This window comes from Mesocricetus auratus, unplaced genomic scaffold (assembly GCF_017639785.1).
Source record: "Mesocricetus auratus isolate SY011 unplaced genomic scaffold, BCM_Maur_2.0 Super-Scaffold_100007, whole genome shotgun sequence".
NCBI classification, from domain to species: domain Eukaryota; kingdom Metazoa; phylum Chordata; class Mammalia; order Rodentia; family Cricetidae; genus Mesocricetus; species Mesocricetus auratus.
The window spans coordinates 77,365,414-77,393,372 of NW_024429191.1; the positions used below are offsets into that span (position 1 = coordinate 77,365,414).

Below are 27,959 nucleotides of genomic sequence, written 5' to 3' on the forward strand. Positions count from 1 at the left end.
GAAATGTATCAATGTTTTGTCAGATAAGTGTCACATACATACATGTTTACAATATTGCTCATGTGCACATACACACATAGACACACACCACAGAAAAAGAAAAAGCTATAAAGTGGGAAGAAAAATGCATGATAATGGTTGAGGGGAACTAAACAAGTAGGATGGGAACAGGAGTGTGTAATACGTGGGATAAATGTAAAACACTATACTCATGTATTCTGGATGCTAATTTCTACTATTATATGCTGCTAATTTCTATGAACATACAATACTATCATTACTGAAAATTAAATAGCCAAAATATTGATGACAACAAAAATAATCAAAATTGTGCAGAGAAAGTGGAGTTAATATACAAGGACATGTGTTACAAACTTACCATTTGGGGAACAGCAAATATAAAATGAATATCTATAACATGGAAAGCCCCAGAAAGTATGGAAAACATTTTCAGTGGTGTCAATATTGAGATTGGGACCATGAGCGTCTGTGGATGTATGATCACAAGAGTAGACACAATACTGAAGGTTGCAGTAGGCGAGTTCATAGGTAATAATTGGAGAACATGGTTGTGAGGAACTAGCGAGTTATTGAGGGTAGAGAGGGAAGCCAATAAAGAGAGCTATAATGAGCAGGACAGGCCTAGAGGCAGCAGCGTTCCATGTCACTAGACTTTGGGAGGATACACTTGGATTCAAAGGAAAAAAAAGCAAAAGCATTTGCTCACCCACTTTCTCAGCGCTTGGGTGTTCTGCCCCAGAGACTTCAATTCTTCTATCTAAGCTTCAGCTTCTTTCAAAGAGAGTCATTAGGGGGTGAGTTTCATGCCTGTGGACCATAAAACCACCTTTTGTATGACGAGGAAGACACAGAAGATGATAGAAAACTGGTGTTTCAGAAGTCAACTGCTAGAACCTGTTACTTGTGTAGAGAGGAAATAAAAACGTAGCTAGATGAGAACAGCAATTTGAGCAGAAGACATGATGGCTTGAAAAATCAGGTTTATTTGTTAATGGGAAACATTCCATTTTTGAGAACATGGGAAAGAACAAATTGTTCCATGGGATGAAGTGAGATTGCAAAGATTCCAGAGAAGAGTTAAACGTTTTAGAGGTAGTATCAGGCATGAGTATAGGCAGCATTATTGGTGTCCTAATTAATCCCAGTTGTATCAGGGGCTTTAGGGTAGGCCTCACAGGATTCGTCTCACAGTTGAATACAGGTTGAAGAAGAACAGGAGATTGTGGGTGAGAGTGCTCAGCAGCAGGAACCACTAGAACTAGCTCATGCTGGTGGGCAGCAGATGGTCTGGCAGTAGGTGGTCTGGCAGTAGGTGGTCTGGCAGCAGGTGGTCTGGCAGCAGGTGGCTGGCAACAGGTGGTCTGGAAGCAGGTGGTCCTGTAGCAGGTGGTCCTGTAGCAGGTGGCCTGGTAGCTGGTGGTCCAGCAGCAGATGGGCTGGCAGCAGCCTTGGTCACAGCAGGAAGCCTCAACAGGAGTTGACCTTGGTTTTACAGGTTGGAATTTCTAGAATGGCTGTGATGAAAGTGTGTTGGAAGTGGGAGTCTCCCTGCCCACATCCCCTTTTATAACTCACTGAGAGGTTGCTGTCTTCACATGCAGCATTCTTTCCTTGTCATTGTTTGTGTTGACAAATAAGTTGTAAAATTTGGCAAGTTTTTTTTACAGATTAAAAACTCAAGGAAGGTGGAAAATATGAACGTCCTACTAAGATTCATGGCGAATGCTGGGTGAACAATGTCCTAAGCAGTTCTTTTATTTAAATTTATATCCAGAATTCTCAACGGTGTTCTGTGTTATGTTACCCAAAAAAATCTCAGTGTTATTTTGGTGGCAACTCTGTCCTACTTTCAGGTAGTTGAGAACTGATCTTCTAAGCCACCCAACTTATGTCTGATTGCTTCCTATTCCCTGTAATTATAGATCCATGGGATAGGACCCTCTGACGTGAACTCACAAGGGACCAGTACTCATATGTGCATATACTTCACAAATGACACACTCTTGAATGGCAATTGCATGGGGGTACTAAAACCTCAAGAACTGCCTCAAGAGACAAAACTCCTCCAACAAGGAGAAACATCATAATCTTTTCCAAACAATTCCACAATGTAAAGTGCAAGTTTTCACATACAGGGGGTAAAAGAAGTCTCTTTCATTCAAACCATAAGAGATGACAATTAAGAAAGTGATGACCCTACTCTTCATCAAACCATAGAGATGAACTATAATATTTGAAAGATGAAGGTAATAACTCAGGAAGGAGAAAGGAAGAGACATGTAATTAGTAGGTTATGTGTATACCTATTTAAGGTGTAAAAATAATCTTTATTTTTGAAATTATGGTAAAGAACAAGAATGTGTTAGTTTACACATCTGAATCCCAATATTCAGGTATATGAGTTATGGGGGGCATTTCCTTGCAAGCCCACAGCCCTGAGATCTTCCATTTAGAAAGATGGGCTGAAAATTCTTAGAAATGCGGGCAGAGGATCATGAGTTTCTTAGTTAGGGTTGCTATTGCTGTGAAGAGACACCATGACCATGACAATTCTTACTAAAAAAAACATTGAATTTGGGTGGATCACTTACAGTTTCAGAGGTTCAGTCCATTATCGTCATGACAGAGACCATGGTGCTGTGCAGGCAGATGGTGCTGGAGCTATAGCTGAGAGTCCTACATCTTATAGGCAACAGGAAGTCACCTGACAGAAACACAGAGGGAAGGTTTAGCAAAATAAACCTCAAAACCCACCCCTACAATGACACACTTCCTCCAACAAGGCCACACCTGCTAATAGTGCCACTCCCTTTGGGGGCTATTTTCTTTCAAACCACCACAAGGAGGCAAAGTGACATGACATAAGGCTTGTAGCTGGGAATGCCTAAATCATTCAGATTTATCACAATATGTCCAATTAAAAAAGACATAGCAAGAACAAATTGTTTCCTGTGGATGATGGAACAACTCTAAAAGTACTGAGAAACATTAAGGGGTGAGGACATGGCAGAGATGGACCCCAAATGTGGGGCAGCATGTTTGTTGGAAAAACCAGTAGCAGTTGGACTTTGAGGATTGGCGAAACTGATCTACATCAGGCAGATTTGGTGATTTAGGAGTAAGAGTAGGTGAGAATGCCCAAGAGCACGAAGTATGAGGGCATGTTGGCAAGGAACAGGTGTTTCTTTTCTTTCTTTTTCTTTTTTCTTTTTGGTTTTTTGAGACAGGGTTTCTCTGTATTGTTTTGGAGGGTGTCCTGGAACTAGCTCTGTAGACCAGGCTGGCCTCGAACTCAGAGATCCTCCTGCCTCTGCCTCCCAAGTGCTGGGATTAAAGGCATGCGCCACCAATGTCCGGCTGGAACAGGTGTTTCTACTGCAGCTGTTGCTCTAACAGGAAGTCTAACAGCAGCTAGACTGGCAGAAGTTGGATCCACAACAGCAGGGTTGGCAGCAGCAAGGGAGGCAACAGGTGGTCTGGCAGCAGCATGGGCCATGACAGCACTGCATTGTGTCAGAGGGCAGAGGATCTGTCTGGGTTTGCAAGAAGGTGGGTAGGACAGATTGGACTGCTTTTTATACCCTGCTGAGGGGAACACTGTCCTTATATCCAGAGAAACACTCCTGAATCCAGAAGGTTTGCTAGTGAACTAATTAGCAAATGAGACAAGCGAGATTCACTGCCTGAGTCAATATTCAAGGAGAAGGCAAAATCATGCCTTCCTACTTGCAGTGCGTTCGGAATCAATGGCAACCGATGGCCACAGAATACTATGGGAAGTGCTTTCTGGTGCCATTTGCTTCAAAGGGAACACCAGTCACCTGATGTTCCTGTGCTCACACCCTGTTTCAGAGTTGGTTTTATAGTGTATCTTACCTTCCTTTGGAGTGTCAGATCTCACTATTCTGAAGGCTCACACATAATGTGTCAGGTGGGTACAGAGAGCCTAAATGTGAAAGGACATTGGCATGAGAACACAGAGGCCTTTAAGTCCTGGCCCTGCCCTGGACGGATGCTGTTGATGCAAATGCTGGGCAATGTAGCTCTGTTGGAATAATGCTAATGACAAGACTGTAGAGAAACCAAATCCATGTGAGACCTGGCAATTACGGGAATGCATCCCAAGCAAAGCCAGAAGATCACGATAGGCTAGGGCGTGTGACTCCCTATCTTAATTTCCCCACCGATGTGAATGACATAATGTCTGGCTTACAGATATTCAGTATGCTGTGTAAAGTGTGGAAAAAGAAGTTTAAAATAAAGCCTTTAAAGTCTTTGGTCAATGGGTGGTAGAGACCTATGTAGAGCATGTTCCTCCTGCACAACTATAAACTGTCTGGCTCCTCTCAGGGCTGCCCCACATTGCCTCCAGTTCCTCTAGGTAAATTTCAATTCATTGGAACCTTAAGCTTCAAACACCTAAAGAACGATGTAGAAAAATAATGACCATGAGCTCATGGCTTCCTAAGAGAATCTGTAGAGACCCCTGTGAGGTGCACTGGATGAGGAAGAGAGGGCACATGAATCTGATAAGAGAATATGAAGATTGCCCTAGCTCTGTTATGCCAAACAGTCTAGCCTAGGAGATGACACTGTGCCTGTGGAGAGCAGAATACCAAGAAAGACAGATGTGAGTGATCAGTGAGTAGCCCAAGGCAGTCACAACTGAGGGAGAGTGTGGGGGGGCACAAATGGATTCAACTGGAAGGAAAGAAAAGTGGGTGCACCTTCTACAATTCTCATAGCTTAAGGTCCACTTCTTAAAAGCTTCATCTCTCCTCCCTGAATTTTCCCTCTATACAAGGAAGAAATGCAGGTGCTCCATTTCCAATTTGCACAGTTTGAGTACCATATCCTACTAGCTTCATCTCTCCTCCCTAAATTTCCTTCTATGGTCAGCAAGTAGGATTAAAGGGGTTCTTGTGTGCTTGGCCCTCAAATTATCCTCTTCCAGTAGGAAGAGACATAAAGGGACATCTGGGGACTCAAGTACTTTCCTACTCGAGATATGAGATTTCATTACCAGAGAACCAAATGGAAAAATGGGTATATTGCCACTCAGAGTTTCAGAGGACTGGAAGGCAAATACCTCATGGTAGTGGAAATGGATGCAGGCAACTGAGAACAACTCTGGAGCAAGAGCTCAGACCACACACCTGGGGCCACCACAAAGAGGCAGAGAGAAATGCGAGAGAGTCTAGGGAGAACATGAAATCTCAAATCTGACCCCAGAGAGACACCTGGTGAGCAGGCCTCCACTTCCTAATAATTCCCATACAGCTACCACGGGAGATATAGGCTTCCCATATACCTCTGCTTAGGGAGCACTGCTTGTTCAAAACAAGATGAGTGGTAATATTGAAGACTGATATGGTCAGTCTATTCATGGCAGAGACAAGACTTTGCTGTTGTGTTGGGGGAAGTCCTATGTATATGTCAATAAAGCACTGCTGGCCAATAGGAATCTAGATAGGTGGGACTAGGAGTCCAGCAGGACTCTGGGAAGGAGAAACACAGGAGTCGAGATGTAACGCCATGGGGTAGGAAGCCCGGAAACTTCTCCGGTAAGAGACATACTTAGATTAACAATTATGGGGTAATTACTTAAGTCAGAGCTAGCCAGTAAGAAACAAGCAAGGCCAACAGCTTCATAATTAATATGGCCTCCTGTGTGTTTATTTGGGACTGATGCGGCTCTAGAACCTGTTCACAGATTAGGGCAGCTCCCAGCTCTCATCAGAGAAGAGCCTTTGTGAAGTTAACAGTGGTCAACACAGAAACATAGAACTAGTCATAATGCAGAGAATACTGAGTGTGGACTATTTACTTACACTAACGTTTTCCCTTATGATTAAAGACAGTTGGAGAACATTTTACATAAATGCAAGCTCTGACAAGAGAACCTACACAATATTTTTCAGATGTTAAAATGTTACCTACAGGACAAGCAGAACAGACTTCAGATAAGTCTAACCTGAGAACCTTTCCCTGTATACCTCTTAGTGGCTTAAAAGTTTACTGACACTAACTCCTTGGCATCTGTCATTTATGCCCCTCCGTTGTGTGACCAACTGGGACAAATCTGACCCTTAGCAACAAGTGACAGTAGAGGGGTAACCTCCAGATGACTTTAGAGAACACTGTTGAGAGATTCAGAGATGGGGTAGAGGTGACTCAATTAAAGGGAAGAGCACAAGTTCATCCAAGGGGAAAAGAGCATTACTCACTCACCCTCCCACTGCTCATGTGTTCTGAGTAGAATTCTTAAATACTCTCCTACTAAAGCCTCCTCTTTGTCAGAGAAAATCATCAAGAAGTGAGTTGCATGAGCATGGTCTATGAAACCATCTTTCTGTATTGGGAGGAGAAGGCAGAGGAAGCAGTGTGGGCATGCTAGAAATCACCTGCTCTAGTTCCTTTGCTATTTGGAGATGAGCTAACTAGAATTTTAGAGGTGAGGGACAACAATTTGAGAAAGAGAAACAAAGAAACGTGACTTTTTTATTTGTTCAAATGCAAATTTTTAAATTTATTTAACATGTAAGAAAATCTCCATTTTAAAAATATGACAGACAACAAGGATTTCTATAGGGTTAAGGTCAGAGTTTACAGATTCCAGACAGAACACAAACTTGTTTACATGCTATAAAGGGATACTCTGCAGGGAGCAGCAGTGAAAGGTTATTTGGAGAATAAAAGCATTATCAGTTAGAACAGAGAATATGCAATGGGCCTCTCAGGATCAGATCACGGGTGGTCCATGTCAGGAATGCTGGGAGGAGACACTGGGTGAGAGCTCTCAGCAGCAGGAACCACTAGAGCATGCTGGGCGGCAGCAGGTGGTCTGGCAGCAGGTGGGGCGGCAGCAGCTGGAGATGCAGCACTGGGGTCTGCAGCAGCTGGACACACAGCAACTAGGGCGACAGCAGGAAGGCCTGCAGCAGCTAGAGATGCAACAGGTGGGGCGGCAGCAGGAAGGCCTGCAACAGCTGGAAATGCAACAGGTGGGGCGGCAGCAGCTGGATCCACAACAGCTAGAACTGCCACAGCAGGGGCGGCAGCAGCTGGAGATGCAGCACTGGGGTCTGCAACAGCTGGACACACAGCAACTAGGGCGAGAGCAGGAAGGCCTGCAGCAGCTAGAAATGCAGCAGCTGGGGCGACAGCAGGTGGGCTGGCAGCACACAGACTGGCAGCAGCTGGGCCTGCAGCAGCTGGGTCTGCAGCAGCTGGACACACAGCAGCTGGGGCGGCAGCAGGTGGTCCTGCAGCAGGTGGTCTGGCAGCAGCTGGGCTGGCAGCAGCCTTGGCCACAGCCCTCCTCAGAGCAGACAGAGCCACAAGAGTTGACCATGGTGCGAGAGGTGGAGGTTCTGGAAGGGTTTACAAGAAGGTGGGTTGGAAGGTTTGGAAGTGGGAGTCTCCCTGCCCACATCCCCTTTTATACCCTGCTGAGGGGCTGCTGTCCTCACATGTGGCATCCTTTCCTTGTTATTGTTTGTGTTAATAAATAGATGATTACCAAATTAGGCGAGTTTCTTCTCCTGGCTAAATTATCAAGATAGAGGAAAACAGTTTCTTTTCCTGGTGTTGGGATTCATCATCAGTTCTTGAAACATTTCCTAAGAGTCTTTCTTGCCTTAATTTCTTCCACACAATTGTCACGTGATGTTGTGTGTCCAGTCATTGCATGGTTCAGCATCACGGTGGGTGGCTGTACTGCCTACCTTTAGATAATCATGAGTTTTAAAGACCCATAATTGTTTCTGGTGAGCCAGGAGGATAAAAGTTTATTATACCAATGGCTCATCCACAATGGCCTAGGTGAGCACTGACAAACATAGTCACCTCAAATGCCTCACAAAGCTCAGGTTTCTCAGTTCTGGCCTGCAGGATTATTTCCCTTCTTGGCCAACCGTCTTTCTGGCTTAACAGAACATATGCAGCCATACCCTGCCTTTCCCCACGATTTACCTTGCAGCGCCATTTGATAATCAAATCATATTGCCACTTATTCTAATTTAAACCTGAATGCCCTGCTCGCGGCTGGATTTCTGAGTAGGAGATTCTTCTGTTTCCTGTTTCAAGTGATGGATTAGACCCCCCCCCTTAATGTTCATTTTAAATGTCTCTCTATATAGACACCTGTGTGTTTTTTGATTATATATTACATATACTTACATATGTGATACATGTATGTATACATCACATGTGTAAATATGTGATGTGTGCATGTATATATCACACAAGGAAGTAAAAGGAGATTGATCTGTACCTATTTTGGTACACATTAAATACTTAAAGGGAACAAAGCACCCATCCAGTTACCTTCGTGATTAATGTTTTAAATATGCACAATGCTTCAGTCCCTTTGTTGTCCTCGGTCAGCTGAGAAACAGACAGGGGATAACTGTGTGATCACATCATTAAATTTCTTAATTAGGGCCATTCAGTGGCCAAGCCTTTTGCAGTATTCTTATGAAATTAATCTGTTCAGCAAACACTTAGTCTACAGGCTTTTCCCCATTAGGCTCATATTTGTAAAGCTTGAAAAGATGGAGGATTTAAATAATTCTATGTCCAGAGAGAGAGTTTCCTCTGGATTGCTGCAGTACCAAGGACACCTCTGCTTCCACATGTGTCTTGATTACTAGAGGAGTTGTGGAGCCCAATCCTACCTGACACATCTACAACACAACTCTTAATGCACTCTGTGCCTAAGGCTCAGGGATCATTGCTGCAAAGGGGGTGGAAAGACTGGTACTGCCAGAGCATCAGGGAGTTTGCTGTGAGACTGAGTCTCCTGGGAATGCCAGTAGCCCCACCCGTAGAGTCTCAACAACATGGCTGCCTAAACATGAACTGCCCAAGGCTGACACAAGTAGATATGTTATGAGGATGGGGGAAAGCTCATGAGGCCTCAACCCTACTCAAAGAACTACAGGCAACTAAGGAACACTCAGAGTGGGAGAAAGAGTCTTCCCGCGTGGAAGAACCTATCAGTTGGTTATCTATACCATGTGGCCATCTCTGAAAAACATACATACACGTAATATTACACAGACTGAACAGGCTGTATTTCTGTATTTAGGAATTTATATGTACACCACAAACACACACACACACACACACACACACACACACAAAGGGGAAAATGATATAATTATATTATAATCTCAATAAAAATAATTTTTAAAAAGAAATGCCTTTTGGTACAAGAATGGCTGAGCACCACCCAAGGTACTAGGCTCAAAGCCACAACACGAAATAAATAAAATGAGACTTCTTTCCTTCTTAAATAGGCAGAGTACATTCTCTAAACCAGTGGTTGTCATGACTGGCTTCACAGGAGAATAGCCCACAGAGCATGACAAACTGTCAACTCCTGGCCCATGCCCTGGACAGTCTTCTTCTAACTGGTCTGAGCATCAGCAATTTGTAGAAGTCCACAGATGACCCCAGGGAGCCTCCAGACTTGAAAGTCCCTCACTAGCTGCCCACATTACCTGTGTTTGTGTCCCTTGTAATATTCAGCATTAACTTTAAACACTGTAGAATCATATAATGTTAAGTCTCTGTATTATCATAGGCCAGTCTCATACCAGTTGAGACACAGACTCATGTTAATCAGAACAGGCCAGTAGAGAACTGAGTCCAATGACTGGATTCTTTTTAAAAGAAGAAACCACCAAACAGAGGATTCATTACTATATGCCTTTTGTTAAAATTTATCTTCTATGAAACAAAATGGATAATTAACACGGGACTAGATATGCAAAGCATGTGACAGCTATCTGCCTATCCTTTGTCTGTTATACACAGCTCAGTTTCCTAAACTCAGAGTTGTGACATATGGGGTCACATAACTGAATATGGGGTTCATTGGGTAAACAAACCACTCCCAAGGGTTGGTCCTGTGCCTAGCAGTAGATGGCCAACACTAAACAAACTCAAAAGAATGTTTGGAAGTTCCTTTGTCTGGGCAATAGTTTCATTCATACGTTTCTTTCTTTCTTTTCTTCCCTTACAGGTCTTTGACATATATAATATGGCTTCCAGAGGTGTGTTTCTATGGGATTTTAATGTTCAAATGTGTGTGTCTCTCCATCTGTATATGTTCCTTGTGCCTTTTCTGTGACTGTTTTCTCTTGTTTGAATGTTTGCAGCATTCTACTCCAGTTTGTTTGCTTTTTTATTTTATCTGTATTGTTTTTAAATGCCTGTTTGTAGTCTAATGAGAGAAAGAAAGGGTGTGGATTTTGATTGGTGGGGCTTTGGGAATGGATGATCTGGGAGGAGTTGGGGAAGCAGAAACTGTTGTGAGACCACATTGCATGAAAAAGATACCTATTTTCACTTAATATTCCTGCTTCAGTTTCTGCTTTTAGTGGCTGTTAGCATAACCCACTTAAAAGTCTGAGTGCTACAATATTAATCTGACTTTATTATAGCTTGTTAGTGAAAGCATCCTGTAGCCCAAGCTATTGACTTGCTCACATTCAGTGAAGTGACATCTCCTAACAGCTTAGATACAAACTTCCCTGATACAGATACTTGCTATCTGTGACCATTTCTCCCAACAGTTGGCTACAGATAAGAAGTGCTGATACACAATAGAAAAACAAAACCAAACAAAGCAAAAAAATTGTCTTTCCACTCAAGACCTCTTTGTCTATCCCTGACATTTCATTCCTTCCTTCCTCCCTCCCTTTCTTCCTTCCTTCCTTCCTCCCTTCCTTCCTCCCTCCCTTCCTTCCTTCCTTCCTTCCTTCCCTCCTTTGTCTCCCTTCCTATCTTTCTTTCTTTCCTCCTTTCTTTCTTTCTTTCCTTCTTTCTAACAAATTTTAGGGCTGTTTTACAAACATCGAAGGAATGCTTCATTGAATTTTAAGGAAATGCATAGAATTTTAGATGGGACTTGGTATTTTATTTGGATAGGAAGATAGTGGAATTTTGCTGATGGAATTGACGTACTGGTGTCTGTCTCATTGAGTTAGTTGTTGGAGGCATCACACACAGCCTCTAAGTACCCTGTATAGGTGTGACAACAGTAATAGGACAGTACTGACATAGAAATAGATGGGTGTGCAGATCTATGGAACATAACAGCAGATCCAGAAACAAACCCATGCACTGAGGCCTTCCAAGTGTTCATAAAGTTGCTATGAACATGTTTTGGGGGTTAGGGCCTCTTTAGCAACTTGTGTTTGGAAAACAGGTTATCCACATAGAGAACTGAAAGGGAATGTTTGCCTGAATGAGTGAGCCAGGGCTTGTGTCACCCAACCCCTCTCACTGGCTGGACTCTGTGCCTAAGGGCTTTAATTCTCCCGTCTAATGCTGCTTCTTCAGCCAGAGAAAGTTCCATGTTGTTCTACAAGACATCTGTCTGTATTGGAGGAGGAATGTCACGGGGAGGGATTTGGCATGTGCTGTCTTTGTACATAGAAATCTTTGTTCTTCAGAATTTGATAGATGCATTTAAAAATCCCATAGGAGAAATAAGTAGACATGATACATATGGTATGCCTGCAAAATCCAGATTTATTTAAAATGTAAGAGACTCTCCATTTTTAAGAATGTGGTGAAGAACAAAATTTTCCATGGTTATAAGGTCAAACTTACAGTTGTCAGAAAAAATTAAATTTATGGTCACTTTAGAGAAAGAAAATAGACAGGAAGGAGTAGGGACAGTACATTTGGAGGCCAAAATCGTTATCAGTTGGAACAGAGGCTTTACAATGGGCCTCTCAGGATCAGCGCACAGGAGGTCTACATCAGCATTGCTGGGTGATGACGAACAGGAGGCTGTGGGTGAGAGATCTCAGCAGCAGGAACCACTAGAGCATGCTGGGCGGCAGCAGGTGGTTTGGCAACAGGTGGGGCGGCAGCAGCTGGAGATGCAGCACTGGGGTCTGCAGCAGCTGGACACACAGCAGCTGGGGCGCCAGCAGGAAGGCCTGCAGCAGCTGGAAATGCAACAGGTGGGGCGGCAGCAGGAAGGCCTGCAGCAGCTGGAAATGCAACAGGTGGGGCGGCAGCAGCTGGATCCACAACAGCTAGAACTGCCACAGCAGGGGCGGCAGCAGCTGGAGATGCAGCAAGAGGGTCTGCAACAGCTGGACACACAGCAACTAGGGCGACAGCAGGAAGGCCTGCAGCAGCTAGAAATGCAACAGCTGGGACGACAGCAGGTGGGCTGGCAGCACACAGACTGGCAGCAGCTGGGCCTGCAGCAGCTGGGTCTGCAGCAGCTGGACACACAGCAGCTGGGGCGGCAGCAGGTGGTCCTGCAGCAGGTGGTCTGGCAGCAGCTGGGCTGGCAGCAGCCTTGGCCACAGCCCTCCTCAGAGCAGACAGAGGCACAAGAGTTGACCATGGTGTGAGAGGTGGAGGTTCTGGAAGGGTTTACAAGAAGGTGGGTTGGAAGGTTTGGAAGTGGGAGTCTCTCTGCCCACATCCCCTTTTATACCCTGCTGAGGGGCTGCTGTCCTCACATGCGGCATCCTTTCCTTGTTATTGTTTGTGTTAATAAATAGGTGATTATCAAATTAGGCGAGTTTCTTCTCCTCGTTACATTTTGAAGTGAGATGGAAAACACAGCTTCATTTCCTGGTATGAAGATTCATCATCAGCTCCTTTGAACGATTGCCCACGTGTCTTTTTTGCTTTTGTTTCTTTCAAGCATCTCTCACATGACATTGTGTGTCTAGGCACTGTGTGGTTTAGTCTCATGGTGGGTGTCCTGTTGCCCACCCTTCAATAATCATTGTTATTACAGACCCATAATTGTTTCTGGTGATCTAGGAGGATGAAACATTTTTATGCCTATGCCTATGGCTCGTCCATATTGGGTCAGGTTGGCCCAGAACATTTGACCACAAAAAACAAATCCCATTGGTATGACAATAGGAAGCCTAGTAAGTCACATCCCCTGCCCCATGTGGAGCACAGTTCAGTTCATAGATTGTTTTTCAGTGAGAAACACAGAACAAACTTAGGTAGAAAGCTAAATGATTTTTTTCATAAACAAAACTCTAACAGTTTTAGTACCTCTTACAGGAAATGGGCTTCAGCTCAGCTCTATCTCAAAATCTTGGTGTCTTCATTCTATCACGTGTGCTTCCTTTCCTTCCGTCTCTGGTAGCCCATCCTGACCCAGGCTGTTGCTTTTCTCAGATGTCCTTCAGAACTTCAGTTAGATGAGTAACTTCCTGCCTCTTGCTCTCTTTGGCCCTGGACCTTCGGTGACTGTGGAGGTCCTCACCCCATAAATGTCTCACCTGTGTCTCTACAAGGGTAAGTGGATTAGGCTTCATCCTTCAAGTCCTCCTTTGAAAAATGTAAAAAGAATGAGTAATTTTAAAAAGTAGATATCTCCATGAAGGGATATCAGTCTACATTTATTTATAGTAGGGACACATTAGTTGTTTAAAGGGTGCAAACATCCTGCCCAAGTGGCCAGGTGACTAGGGTTTCTAAAAATGAGGGATGCTACCAGTCCATTATTAATGGTCTGCTGGTATAAAAAGAAACAGGCAGAGACTTGCTGCAGCTATGTGATGACATCATTAAATGTCTTAATTAGGACCACTTAATGACCAAGTGCATTGGAAGACTTTTATCACACTTACTTGCTTAGCAAACATTTGTTTTACTTGTATTTTTATTGACTTGTAGTCATGTATTTGATAATATGTAGTTTAAACAATAGTACACATGGGAGGTTTGTTGTGGTTGTTGGAGTCACTATTATAAGAGGGACCAAGGAAGAAATAAAGGTATTTGATAAAGACTGTGTTTATCAGTAAGAAAATTTCTATTTCTATTTAACAGGATTAGGAAATACCTTTTTGGGGGGAACCTGCATAAGACCGAACTAGACTCCCTTAATATAGGTGACAATGGTGTTGCTGGGACAATATATGAGGCCAGTGGCAGTGGGTCCAAGACCTAACACTAATGCACAAACTGACTTAGTGGAGCCCATTCTATATGGAGAGATACCTTGCTCAGCCTAGACACAGATGTGGAGGGTGGGAGTGGAGAGGTGCCTTGGTCCTACCTCAACAAGATGATGGGACAGGCTTAGTAGACTTCCTATGGGAGGCCTTACCCTCTCTGAGGAGCAGATGGGAGGTGGAGGAGGAGTGAGAGGAGTGGGAGGAGAAGAGGGAGGGGGAACTGAGATTGGAATGTAAAAAATAAATTAATAATTCAAAAAATTAAAGAAAAAAGAAAGCCCTTTCCCTGTAGAAAAACACAAAAAAACAAACAACAACAACAAAAACAAAAATACCCAAATGAATTCTCACTGCAGCTCAGTGTACACAGAATCACAAACCTACAGCCAGCACAGTTCTTAGTGGCTGCAAGATGGAACCCCCAGGGGGAAATACAAGTAACAGTGTCTGGTTCCTCTGTAGAAGGTTTTTCATTTAAGAGTCATGGGCTTCGTGTCCATATTTTGTGGTGCTCCTCAGATTATCCCAATGGACAGTGCAATCTGAGATAATCTTGTTAAATTGTCTGCATGGCAAATAATAATAATAAAATTTCAATAGTGATTATTTATGTAATAGAAAACAAGTTTGTGATTTAGAACCACTGATTGCTCTAATACTCACAGTACCTGAATGACATCAACTAGAATGGAACAACAGAGAATCAAGGTTGGTTTGAATCACTGTCTGGAGCACTGTTTCCTATGTACCTCTTCTTGGCCATGTGTAGCTATTGACTTCAGGTTGGGGGGGCAACTATTACGAAAAACTCCAAAGTTTATTCACAGTTCCCACACAGCTCCATGAGTTATAGTACTCTATGCTGTCTAACATTCTCAATTGCTTTTATATAACTTCTCTTAGCCATGATGTTACCTCAGTGCATGTCACTGACAAACACAATTTAATTACATAGTAAGTTTGCAGATATTGTACAAAGATAAAATTTATCACACATGTATATTTTTACTCCTTTGCTAAATACCCTGTACTAGCTAGAGCAGACAACTTTGAAGTTGGCCACTGATTGTTGTCATCTTTGTAGTATTCAAGTTGTATGTAATTCCTTGTCCTCAGACCACTTGCTTCTAACCACAGCAGCACTCAGTGATGAAGTGACAGGAGATTGTGCCTCTCCTCTTAGCCAGATGCGTCACCCAGGTTCTTCCCTCATCATTGCTTGTTTGTTTGTTGTTTTGTTTTTGATGAACCCATGCCAAGTGGGATTCATATGGCAAAAAACAAACAAAATAAACTGAGAACAGCCTGAGTCCAATACCTTGCAATCACTGAGTCTCTCACTTCAGCTGCTTCAAAAGACCAAACACTCTCAGCCACCACAGAAGTGATCATAGAATCAGGTTCTACTGGGTTGTCTCCTCACAGGTGACCCCAGTGCCAGCTGACACCTTCCATGAAACCTTGTAATACACTAGGAAGCCTGGCTGCACCTAATTCATGGTACACAGAAACTGTGGGATAATGAATGTGTGATGGTTTTGTTGCTACATTTTGAGGAGGAAATGTAACAGACACAGATTACTACTCCATATTTATCTGGTCTCATACAACTCATAGAAAGGGGAGGAAGGGTTAAAACTCTACAGAGAAACAGATATGTTGGAGTAGATGTATTCATAAAATCCCATGACCCAGTAGGTTGTTTCCTGGATGGCATGGAGACTCTGTTAACTAAGGTGATATGGGAAAAGCAGGCAGAGGTGTGAACAGCATCACAGAGAAACTCAGTAGAGCCATGTCAATAAAATTAGATCTTTGATAGCAAATATTACAAAATGCTATAGCTCTACAGGGAAAAAAGGGATAGGATCACAGACAGCCCAGATGAACCTTGTAACTATCAGAGTGAATGTTGGACAGTGTAGAGTACTGTAACTCATGGGGTTGTGTGGGAACTATGAAGAAACTTTGGAGTTTTTCATAATTCAAATATGTTGTGGAACATTGGTTTAACAGGACAAACATGTGTTACATTTGTTTATGCTGCATTTGTTTAACAATGTAAATATGCGTTGCTTTGTTTGTCTAAGGCACTTGATTGATTTAATAAGCTGAATGGCCAATAGCTAGGCAGAAGAGGTATAGGTGGGGTTTGTGGGCAGAGAGAATAAGGAGGAAGAGGAATCTAGGCTCAAGGGAGGGGAGAGAAGAGAATGAGGGAGAAAAAGAGGGAGATGCTGTGGACCAGGCAGCCAGGCAGCTGCCACCCAGCCAGACAAAAAGTAGGACATACAGAATGAAAGAAAGGTAAAAATCCAGGAGGGAAAATGTAGATGAAAAGAAACAGGTTGATTTAAGTTATAAGAGCTAGAGGGACAGGCATAAGATAAGGCTGAGCATTGGTAAGTCATATTGTCTCCGTGTCATGACTTGGGGGATGGCTGATGTCCCAAAAGAAAGTCTGCTACACAAAATTGACATGACCATAGATATAGGTTCTGTAGTTCAGTGTGTATATGTAACTAAACCTATTTATCTTTTAAGAGAGTCTAAATGATAAATGAGTAAGGATATATGTTGAAATATATTGTTTGATTGGAAGAATATGAGTCTTCTTCTGTATTCTAATTCTGATATATTTCTCAAATCTCTAGATCATCATTTGAAACAGGATCTTTCAGACTAAAGGACCATAGCAAATACATACATATATACATACATACATACATACATACATACATACATATATGTGTATATGTATATACATGTGTATTTCAATATATGTATATTCATCAGTAATTTCTTTAGTACTTTCCTGCAAGTATATATGGTTATCTATACAGAGGAAATTTGGATGTCCATGTATTTGGATGATGTTGGATAGAGAATGAGAAGTGACACTGGCAGCTAGGTATGAAAATGCCTATATGGTTTCCGTTAGAATGTATCAGTGACAGTAGGAAAATATATGTCTTGCTTCGGGTCACTTTTGAGATTGTTTCATGGGGTCCCAGACATACCTGTCATGAAACACAGGTAACCTGAGCTATAAAGTAAATGCTACTAAATCATAAACTGTATGTGAAACCATTGGTTACTGCTCTCTCCCTATTCTTATCCCCATTACCAGTTACCTAGTGTGATAATGGTTAATCTTGGTTGTCTGTTTGGCTAGATTTGAAATCAACTATAAGACAAACCTCTGGAAACATGTGGGGTGGGAAGGAATACATTGAATGTTAGATGATCTACTGGAGCAGGTCTGGTATTTTTAGTTGTAATTCCAACTAAATCGAGAGAAATACAGTAGAGAAATACAATAGCTACAGTCCAATAAGGACATAGTAAGCAATCCCTCAGAAGTCTCAGGTTGAAACTTTGGTAGCTCTGTAAGACAAGTTGCATAATGCAGCAGGTATCTACTAATCAGTACTCCTAAGACAACTTCCTGCAGCAAGTTTAACTAATGAGTTGGTGAATATAGAACAAGAGCAGTAGACGTGTGAAGTAGGAGGCAGGGCGCTCTATTCATCCTTGAGCTAACATCAGTACATAATACAGGTGACTCAGTGTTCACCTGTCTTGTTTCTCACACGGTTGGACTTAGCTACAGATCCCACTCACCTGGAGGTGTCTGCCGCTCTGCCATGTATGTAGTGAAAGCTTTGAACCATAAACCTCAACACAACATCTTTAGCATGAAAGTTCTTTACCATAAATATGCTGGTTTCAAAAAAAAGTAAACAGTGCTTCTACTCTTGCTTAAGATTGTACTGACTGTTCCTAGTGTTTTGTGCTTTCACATGAAATTTATGATTGTTTTTTCAGTTCCAAGAAAGATGTCATTGGATCTGTGGTAGGAATTGCACTGACAGTTTAGCTAGACTTGGACAATATGGCCATTGTCTCAGAACTCTGCCAGTCCATGAACATGGTATGCCTTTTCAGATTTAATGTGTTCCTTAGTCTTTTTTCTTCAGTATTTCATAATTTTTCACTATATAGATCTATTCCATCTTAGATTTATTCTAGGTATTCTATTTTGTGTGACAGGAGCTATTGTGACTAGAATTATTTTCCTGATTTCATTCTCATTAAATTTGTTGGTGGAATCACAATAGTGGGTATTATAGAGCCAATAAAACTAGCATAATGGCACAGTATAAAACTAGCATGATAATGGCACAGTACAAGACACATAGAGACACCAACACAATAGAGTATGGAACAATATAGAAAACTGAAATTTGATCCCTACCCATCTTCCTTAAAAAGTAAGTCCCTCAACAGGAGTGTATAAGGGGAACACTCCTCCACTGTTGTTGAGTGTGCCAACTTTTCAGCTACTTTGAAGATCAGTATGGAGATTCCTCAGAAAAATGGAATTCAGTCTACCACAAGATCCAGCAATTTCACTCTTAGGTATATACCCAAAAGATGCACATTCATACAATAAGGACGTCTGTTCAACTATGTTCATAGCAGCACTATTTGTAATAGCCAGAACCTGGAAGCAACCCAGATGCCACTCAACTGAAGAGTGGATAGAGAAAATGTGATACATTTACACAATGGAGTATTACTCAGCGGAAAAATAAAAAACAATGGTATCTTGTAATTCACAGGCAAATGAATGGTACTAGAAGAAACCATTCTGAGTGAAGTAACCCAGTCACAAAAAGACAAACATGTATGTGCTCACTCATATATGGATTTTAAACATAGAGCAGGGGATTGCCAGCTTACTGCCAGAGAGTCTGGGAAACAGGGAGGACCATTAGAGAGATATGCATGGTATCCCAGAGAAGGGGAATGGGATGGGATCTCCTGAGGGGATTGGAAACATGGGGTGAGAGGAAGGAAAAGGAAGAATGGAGAAAGAGAGGAGAGAAGGACTTGGGGGAGCAGGAGGTTGAGTTAAGGAGCCACTACAGGTTTGAAAAGAGATGGGGCACTAGGGAGATTTCAGAGATCTACAAGGATGACACCAACTGGTAAACTAACCAATATTGGAGAGGCTGCCTTAAATGCCCTCCCCCCAATAATGAGATTGATGACTACCTTATATGCCATCCTAGAGCCTTCATCCAGTGACTGATGGAAGCAGAGGCAGACACCTACAGCTAAATACAGAACTGAACTTCTGGAAACCAGTTGTAGAGAGGGAGGAGTGATGAACAAAGGAGTCAAGACTTGGCTGGTGAAACCCGCAGAGGCAGCTGACCTGAACAAGGGAGGAGCCCTTGGACCACAGACTGGTGACTAAAAGGTCAGCATGGAACTGACCAAGACCCCCTGAACATGGATGTTAGTGAGGAGGTCTTGGCAATCTATGGGGCCTTGGATAGTAGACCAGTATTTAACTCTGGCGTACAAATTGACTTTGGGAGCCCATTCCACATGGAGAGATGCTGTCTCAGCCTGGACACATGGGGGAGGGCCTAGGCCCTGCCTGGGATAATATGACAGACAGATTCCCATGGAGGGAATCTTCACCCTCTCTGGGGAGTGGAGGGGGAATGGAGTGGGGGGTTGAGGGGGTTGGGGGGACAAGGGAGGAGGGGAGGGTGAAAGAGCTGGGATTGTCATGTCAAGTAAGCTTGTTTCTAATTTAAATAAAATTAAAAAAAATAAAAAAGAACAGCATTGACTGGGTTTAATTGGCTCTGTGTGTGTGTGTGTGTGTGTGTGTGTGTGTGTGTGTATGTATGTGTGTGTGTGAAACAGTAATAATTATAGAGGGGGTTCTGAACTTGAGAAGGAGTTGGTGGCATAAGAGGAGTGGGGGGAAAGGGAGGGGTAGAAATGATATAAATACAGTACTCATACATGAAATTTCAAAAATGTTTAAATAAAAAATTTATTCAAATCTCCAATTCCCTTCAGCTTTGTTGACTGCAACACACTTTTTTTTTCTCTTGGGCTGGTTCCACTCCCTGTTAGCAGTTTTCCTGGGTAGGTATTCCATAACTGGCATCTCCAGCATCTTAGATTTTCCAAGGCAATTCAGGCTTTAACTTAATACAATGGTCTCTCTACTTGGCCTCCATTCAGGGGCATGCCTGACACATGCCTGGCCTTAGTAGCTTTATTTAGGTACAGAGGCTAATTTCATAACCCATTTCTTCTATCTTTAACTCTAAAGCCAGAACCATGTAAATGAAGCTGCCATGTTCTGCGGCTTACTGGGGCTGGACATGGCCCCCTTGTTAAATTACATCTTCACCAGCTTTCTGTCTTTCACCACCTAAGCATGGCTGTCCTGAAACTGTATCTCTAGACCAGGTTGGCCTCAAACTCAAAGATCCACCAGCCTCTGCTTTCTCAGTGCTGGGATTAAAGCTGCTCCCCACTATACTTGGCTCTAAGCTTTTCTTTAGTTCCTTTTCACAAGTTAGAAGCTTAGCTGGGTCAGATCTTGTCCTGAGGTCATCACTCACTTCATTCCATTTCTTAATCTGTTTATCTCATTGAACACAGAATTTAGCTCCATTTCACTTTCTGGTGCTCTTTTTCTCCTCAAATATTTTTCCTGCTCAGCTTGCTTCTTTTCATTATATGTCTTCATTAAGTTAACATTAATAATCATGCAACAGAGTCTATACTAAAATGTTTCGACGTTTTCTCTGCCAACACAATTAATCCAAAATTCTTTACTTTAATCTGAGGCAGACTCTTCAGACAAGGGCAAAAATCAGCCACTTTCTTCACCAAAATACTACAAGAATCATCCCTAGGCAACATACTAAAATTCTTCTCCTCTGACACCCAGGCCCTCAGTAACACCACAGTGACACACTTCCTCTTTGAAGGAAGTGGGGGAGAGCATGTGATCACAACTGCATTTCCTTGCTTGAACTCTGTGCTCAGACCACTCTTCAATTAGAGGTGGTGTGCTTGCATGCTTGCCCAATGAGATCTTCTTCCTATATAGAAAGATGGATGCAGGGGGAAATACAGCAGACACACCTGCCATCATCTGCTGTGATAATGGCATTGTTAGAAATGAGCTAATATACTGGCAAATGAGGATGACAATTGAAGGAGGAAAGAGGAGACATATGAACACTGATGTGCTTGCAAAACTAAGGTTTATTTAATACAGGGGAGAAAGTTATTTCTGAAAACGGAGAAGAGAAAAAAAAAGAATGTAAGGATAAGTTTACAGATTTCACAGAAAAATCAAACTTTTGTTCATTTGACAGAAACACAGGTACAGTATTTGGAAGGTAAGACACAATGTGTTAAGACAGAGGCTTTACAATTGCCTCTGTGATGCAGCTCACACATGGGCTACATCAGGAATGCTGGATAATGAAGAATAGGAGACTGGGTGAGAGCTCAGCAGCAGGAACCACTAGAGCATGCTGGGCGGCAGCAGGTGGTCTGGCAACAGGTGGGGCGGCAGCAGCTGGAGATGCAGCACTGGGGTCTGCAGCAGCTGGACACACAGCAGCTGGGGCGGCAGCATGTGGGCCTGCAGCAGCTGGAAATGCAACAGCTGGGGCGGCAGCAGGAAGGTCTGCAGCAGCTGGAGATGCAGCACTGGGGTCTGCAGCAGCTGGACACACAGCAAATAGGGCGACCGCAGGAAGGCCTGCAGCAACTAGAAATGCAGCATCTGGGACGGCAGCAGCTGGATCCACAGCAGCTAGAACTGCTACAGCAGGGGTGGCAGCAGCTAGAAATGCAGCAGCTGGGCCGGCAGCAGCTGGACACGCAGCAGCTGGGGCGGCAGCAGCTGGACACACAGCAGCTGGGCCTGCAGCAGGTGGTCTGGCAGCAGCTGGGCTGGCAGCAGGTGGTCCTGCAGCAGGTGGTCTGGAAGCAGCTGGGCTGGCAGCAGCCTTGGCTACAGCCCTCCTCAGAGCAGACAGAGCCACAAGAGTTGACCATGGTGTGAGAGGTGGAGGTTCTGGATGGGTTTACAAGAAGGTGGGTTGGAAGGTTTGGAAGTGGGAGTCTCCCTGCCCACATCCCCTTTTATACCCTGCTGAGGGGCTGCTGTCCTCACATGCAGCATTCTTTCCTTGTTATTGTTTGTGTTAATAAATAGGTGATTATCAAATTAGGTGAGTTATTTTTCCTGGTTAAATTATCAAGGCTAATGGAAAACAGTTTCCTTTCCACTGTAAGTTTTTGATGAACCATCTGTGAAGTGTCTTATGGGCTTTAGTTCCTTTTAGAAGCGTTTTCACAAGACACTGCGTGTTTTATTAGTCTGTCCTTCAGTCTCATGCTGTCCCATGCAACTGTCTACTCAGGCAATGATTATTCTTGCAGATCTTTTCTCATGACCGAGGAGGACAAAGCTGCATTCATTTGGTGGCTCATCATAATGACTCAGATGGGACAAGATTGGACCCCAGACCCCTCTCCATGTGGACTGTGACCCAGTTTCTAGATCTTTTAAAACTGGAAATAGAATAATCTCCAGGTGGTAAGCTGGGTGGTAAAATGTTGGGTTTTATTCTTGTTTTCTACCAAAAAACAAAACTCTAAAACTAGTTGTCATATCATTTCAGAGAATTTTGGCTGCAGAGCTGAGTGATATCATGAAATGCATGTCCCTGTGTTGTTCTTCTTGGTCTTAATCCTTTGCCATCCTGTTTTCTGGCTTTAACTGATCCTGCCAGCCATACTGTTTCTGTTTCAAGACATCAGAACTCCTACTGTACAGCAATCTTGTCATTGCTTCTTGCTCTAGCTCGGTGGTTCTCAACTTGTGGGTCACGACTCCTTTGGAGGTCACCTTTCATAGGGTCACCTAAGACTATTAGAAAACACAGATACTTACCCTATAACTCATAACTGTAGTAAAATTACAGTTACAAAGTAGCAACGAAAATAATTTTATTGTTGGGGGGTTACCACAACATGAAGAACTGTATTAAAGGGTCAACATTAGGAAATTTGAGAACCACTAGTCTAGCCTCTACCCAACTTTGCTGTGTCTGTTGAGGCCCTGGACCCTGTAGACACCCCTGCTCCACGATTTGAGTAGCAGACTGGTTTGCTACATTCAGCTTTTCCTTTAACAATAATAATATAACAAGAAAATGATAGGAAGTATTTTGATGTGAGGACTTCAACCTGAACCTGTTTATAGTGTGATCAGAGTAAGACTTGGAGGGGGTACAAACCCCATCCTGTTGGCTAGGTGGTTAGATGCTGCCTCTGCTTGTTCCCTTAGGCTGAAGAAGCAAAGAGTAGCTGGTGATGATGTCATCCTTAGAATACTTTAAAGACCACTCCCCCTGCAAGATTTTCATCTCCTTGGCTGTCCAAGAAAACTTTTCTCTTTTGTGCTTTTACTTTAGGTTTTTGTCTGTGGTGCTGAAAAATGTGAAAGATTGTATATGTTCATTGTAGTGGTCAAATGCTTACTAGATTTGCTACATTATAGAAACAGCTTAAAAAGACAAAGACACAGTTGGCTATTAGAAGAGAGGTTTCTCTGTAGATGTAGGGAAATTAAGGAAGCCCTCTGGGGCTGGGGCTATAGCCTGGTTGTAGAACATTGTCTAGCATGTGCAAGAGCCTGTGGTCAAGCCCAACACTGAAAACTACATATGAGAGTTAAGTCCAGCCCTCTCTCCCACAACTAGAACAGAGTACATTCCCCCTATAAAACAATTTATAAACAATCATAGCCACTAAGCTAGTTGGAGGCATGGTTGAATTATTTGGGAAATGTCAAAAATTCCCTTTGCCTAATCTTTCTCTTATAATTGTTCACTTACTAGGTCTGTAGTAGATCATGTGTGTCAAAGGCTTATAAAATTCCATAGTTTATTCCAGTGCCCAACAAAGTTTGGAATCTTTCTCCTTAAAATGTCCATAGTACATGGCTGTTTGCATTCAGAAGAGAACTTGTAAATCAGTTACATTTCACTCATTGCCATCTAAATCACAGAGAAAAATTTCCGTAAGTGGAAACATTGAGCTGTAAGTATTGTAGACTATGAGATCCACGGCATTGAGAATGGGACTGAAGGCCAGTGGGAAGTCACTATAGATGGCATACTGGGTTATTGAAGAGGAAACCCCACACCGAGAAACATCAGTCTACACACCCCTCCCTAAATTTTACTGGTAGTCTAGAAGGGATGATTGATACCATTGAGATACAAACAGAGATAATTGATGACACTGCAAGGCACCAGAACCATGTGATCTACCTAGGCTGAACTTGCACTATGTAAGTGGGGTTTAATGTCTCTTGAGTAATTTTTCTTCCTTTAAACTACTCTTTTCATCTTTTTCCTAGATTTTTTTGTTTAAATTAGAAACAATCTTATTTTACTTATCAATCCCAGTTCCTTCTCTCTCCCATTCTCCCATGACCCTCACCAACGCCCCCATCTCATCCCCCTTCTGTTCCCCAGAGAGGGTAAGGCCTTCCATGAGGGATCTTTTTAAAATACCAAAATGAAAGGAGTCAGTTAAATACCATCAGTGCAGCTAGAATGGAGTGAAGACAACTGTATTTGCAAAAGCTATCCAGGAGCTAGGCGGTATCATTCAGAAACCTGGCACAGGCTGAGATTATATCTTGTCAAGCATCTTGTTAGCATATACAAATTCCTGGTGTGTATCTTGTCTGTAACTAAAATAGACAATTAGGTGAGTAACAGTGTCTAACTTACAACCTCACAATTTATACAGAGACACAATAAGTGTGTCAAGTGAAAAGTCACATATTTCCTACACAATTAACTTCCTTATAATTAAAAATGAATCTCCATTAAGTACTAATGAATATGTATTGAATGAATGAATGTATAATAAATGAATATATATTAAATGAATTGAATGTATTAAATATATAAATGAGTATATATTAAACAGTATTATCAATCTTGAGAGTGATCTATGTATTAGAAATAATGGAAATGCTGCTCCAACCATTGATTAACTCCTCTTTGCTCTTAAAATAGTTTCATTGCTTAAACTAGTCTTGCTGTTTAAATCTAGCTAAGCATCTCAGTTCACCTGTTTGAAAATAATCTTTGCTATTATGAAAACATGCAGAAACCAGAAATGTGTGTACATTTACATTACAATGGCTCCTCGGGTAGTGTAACCTAAGGCCAAGTCAAAGAGACATTTCATCTCCAAGAATGGCCGTATCTGTCTTGTCCACATCTGTACTCACACAACCCCAGAGAACCACGCCTCAGGATTCCAGGAGGTCTTCATTTTGCTTTTCTTGACACCGTTAGCCCACCAATAGCTATCTGTAAACAGTGTGGGTTAGCTTTATAGAAATTTTGTGAATGTTGCATAGACTATTACTATTTGTACTTTTTTTTCTCTTGCTTGGTATTCTACCTCAGGACAGGTTTCCCCTATTGTGACCCTCAGTTCTCTCTGCCTGCTGCTTCACTGAATGTTTATTGTGTGAGCCATTTACTTCTAACCAACAGCACCTGGCAACAATCAGGGGTGAAGTGACAAAAAATCTAACTTTCCTCTTGTGACCAACCCTCTTACACAGATGTCCCTCTGTCACTGGCTTTGATGAATCCAGGTGTGTGGGAGTTCTGAGGTTCTCACCCCAATGCTACCAAGGACACAAATGTTCTCAGCAACCACAGTAGTGAATTTGGAAGTGGACTCTTCCAGGCTGTCCATAACATAAGACCCCAGGGCCAGCTGACATATGAGGACAAAGATAATGAAGTCTGTCTGCATCGGATTCCTGATCTACAGAAACAAACAATAAATGTGTGGTGTTCTAGCTGCTATGTGTTCAGGGAGTGTAGCATAACCACTGGTTATTACTGTAGATTCATTTGGTCTCTCATCACCCATAAAGGGGCAAGAAAGAATCAAAAGGTGTGAACAAGTAGATACGCTAGGATATTCTTAGTCAGGAGGTCTGAAAACCCAGTGGGATGACTGTTTCCCTGTGTGATCCAGTAAACTCTGTTTACCAAGGCATTAAGGGGCAATTGGAAACAATTTCTGCAAGAAAGATAAGGAGACACAATGACATTTTATTTATGTACCTTCAATTTTTCAATTTATTTAAGATGTAGGAAGGTTGATTGTAAAAAAATCTAGCAAAGAACAAATTATGACAAGAGATTATAGAGTTCAAAGGAAGTTCCCAAGTGTGTTCATTTTAGACAGAAACAGGCAGGACTGGGGCAATATATTCGGTGTTCCAATTCATCTCAGTTGTATCAGGCTTTGCAATGGGCCTCTCAGGATTCCACATGCAGATGGTCTACGTCAGGAACCGCGTATGGTGAAGAAGAGGGGACTATGTGTGCAGCACTCAGCAGCAGGAACCACTAGAGCATGCTGGGCGGCAGCAGGTGGTCTGGCAACAGCTGGGGCGGCAGCAGCTGGAGATGCAGCACTGGGGTCTGCAGCAGCTGGACACACAGCAGCTGGGGCGGCAGCAGGTGGGCCTGCAGCAGCTGGAGATGCAGCAAGAGGGCCTGCAACAGCTGGACACACAGCAAATAGGGCGACAGCAGGAAGGTCTGCAGCAGCTGGAAATGCAGCAGCTGGGACGGCAGCAGCTGGATCCACAGCAGCTAGAACTGCTACAGCAGGGGCGGCAGCAGCTGGAGATGCAGCAGCTGGGGTGACAGCAGCTGGACACACAGCAGCTGGGGCGGCAGCAGGAAGGCCTGCAGCAGCTAGAAATGCAACAGGTGGGGCGGCAGCAGGTGGGCCTGCAGCAGCTGGACACACAGCAGCTGGGGCGGCAGCAGGTGGTCCTGCAGCAGGTGGTCTGGCAGCAGCTGGGCTGGCAGCAGCCTTGGCCACAGCCCTCCTCAGAGCAGACAGAGCCACAAGAGTTGACCATGGTGTGAGAGGTGGAGGTTCTGGACGGGTTTACAAGAAGGTGGGTTGGAAGGTTTGGAAGTGGGAGTCTCCCTGCCCACATCCCCTTTTATACCCTGCTGAGGGGTGCTGTCCTCACATGCGGCATTCTTTCCTTGTTATTGTTTGTGTTAATAAATAGGCGATTATCAAATTATGTAAGTTTCTTTTCCTAGCTAAATTACCAAGGTGGATGAAAAACATGATTTACTTTTCCTGGTGTGCTCATTGTCCACTGCTGCTGAGCCACCATCTAAATGTCTTTCCTCATTCAGTTTCTTTGAAGAGCACTGTCTCCTGGCATTTTGCATCTTGGTTCTGTTTACTTTGTTCTCATTTTGTATGTCCCACTGTATCCTTAAGTCAGGGTTGTGGTACTGTAATTGTATGAAAATACCTCTTATATTCTAAGAAACTGCAACTTTTTCTGGATGTATACATACTCATACACAGACTTAATACAAATACAATATTTTAATAAAAGATATACAGAGACTAATAAAAGCATCAATGGAGGCTTAATTTGAGGAGATTAAGAAAGATATTTCCCCATGCAAAACGCACAGAGAGAGAGAGAGAGAGAGAGAGAGAGAGAGAGAGAGAAGGAGAGAAAAGGAGGAGGAGGAGGAAGAGACAGACAGAGAGACAGAATATTTTTAATGAGTTATTTCTTTTCATGACTTCTGGTGGGAGGGGGAATGTCTCCGTTAAGATCTATTTTTATTTTGGGGGAGACTGTGGGTCTACATGTGTGTGCATGCATATAAGTGTCTGTAGAAGTCAGTATAGGGCATCAGAGCTGGAGTTAAAGGTAAGTGGGTGTCCTCTGATGTGGCTGATCCTTGAACCAAACTCTGGTCCTCTACAAGTACAGCAAGTTCTCTTAACCACTGTGCCACTTCTCTAGACCCAAAAGACAAGGTGTATTCTTGTCATAGGTGACAGGTAGATAATACCAGTCCCGGAAACAGTGGCTCTCATGGTTGGCTACATGGTAGAGACACCCTGAAGAGTGTTGTAAACTAGCCAGTTCGTGGCTTCTTATTTAATTAGTGTGTAGTGGAGCCTGGGACTCAGAAGATTTTCAGCATCTCAGATTCTGTAAATAGGCACTGAAGTTTCAGACCCACC

The 27,959-nt window shown here is 43.0% G+C and overlaps 3 protein-coding genes across 6 annotated transcripts; all 3 read right to left on the bottom strand.

The window, feature by feature from the left end:
• Positions 1-1,044: 1,044 nt before the first annotated feature.
• Positions 1,045-7,375, bottom strand: LOC121141213 (keratin-associated protein 4-3-like). The gene is given in 5 exon segments (XM_040748055.1): positions 1,045-1,364; positions 1,367-1,526; positions 2,652-2,725; positions 3,428-3,492; positions 6,846-7,375. Coding segments are annotated over 5 exon segments (909 nt in total). The 3' UTR covers positions 1,045-1,284.
• A 4,470-nt stretch (positions 7,376-11,845) lies between these two features.
• Positions 11,846-12,400, bottom strand: LOC121141503 (keratin-associated protein 4-12-like). 2 transcript variants are annotated; one of them, XM_040749684.1, is made up of 2 exons: positions 12,282-12,400; positions 11,846-12,251 (listed from the first exon to the last, which is right to left on the bottom strand). In XM_040749684.1, exons 1-2 carry the CDS (start codon positions 12,398-12,400, stop codon positions 11,846-11,848), a joined length of 525 nt encoding a protein of 174 aa, XP_040605618.1. The 2 variants fall into 2 exon arrangements, with proteins under 2 accessions (XP_040605618.1, XP_040605617.1); XM_040749683.1 differs by having other exon boundaries at positions 11,846-12,400.
• An 8,926-nt stretch (positions 12,401-21,326) lies between these two features.
• Positions 21,327-26,811, bottom strand: LOC121141498 (keratin-associated protein 4-3-like). Of its 3 annotated transcripts, none has more exons than XM_040749671.1 (2): positions 26,283-26,811; positions 21,327-21,844 (listed from the first exon to the last, which is right to left on the bottom strand). In XM_040749671.1, exons 1-2 carry the CDS (start codon positions 26,809-26,811, stop codon positions 21,327-21,329), a joined length of 1,047 nt encoding a protein of 348 aa, XP_040605605.1. The 3 variants fall into 3 exon arrangements, with proteins under 3 accessions (XP_040605605.1, XP_040605607.1, XP_040605606.1); XM_040749673.1 differs by lacking the exon at positions 21,327-21,844 and having other exon boundaries at positions 26,272-26,482; positions 26,603-26,811; XM_040749672.1 differs by lacking the exon at positions 21,327-21,844 and having other exon boundaries at positions 26,272-26,811.
• Between the last annotated feature and the right edge of the window lie 1,148 nt (positions 26,812-27,959).

Coding starts and splice junctions, on each gene's coding strand:
- LOC121141503 (XM_040749683.1), bottom strand. CDS start 12,400: ATGGTCAACTCTTGTGCCTCTGTCTGCTCTGAGGAGGGCTGTGGCCAA.
- LOC121141498 (XM_040749671.1), bottom strand. CDS start 26,811: ATGGTCAACTCTTGTGGCTCTGTCTGCTCTGAGGAGGGCTGTGGCCAA. Junction 21,845..26,282: donor CCCAGCATGCTCTAGTGGTT/CCTGCTGCTGAG, acceptor GCTCTGAGGAGG/GCTGTAGCCAAGGCTGCTGC.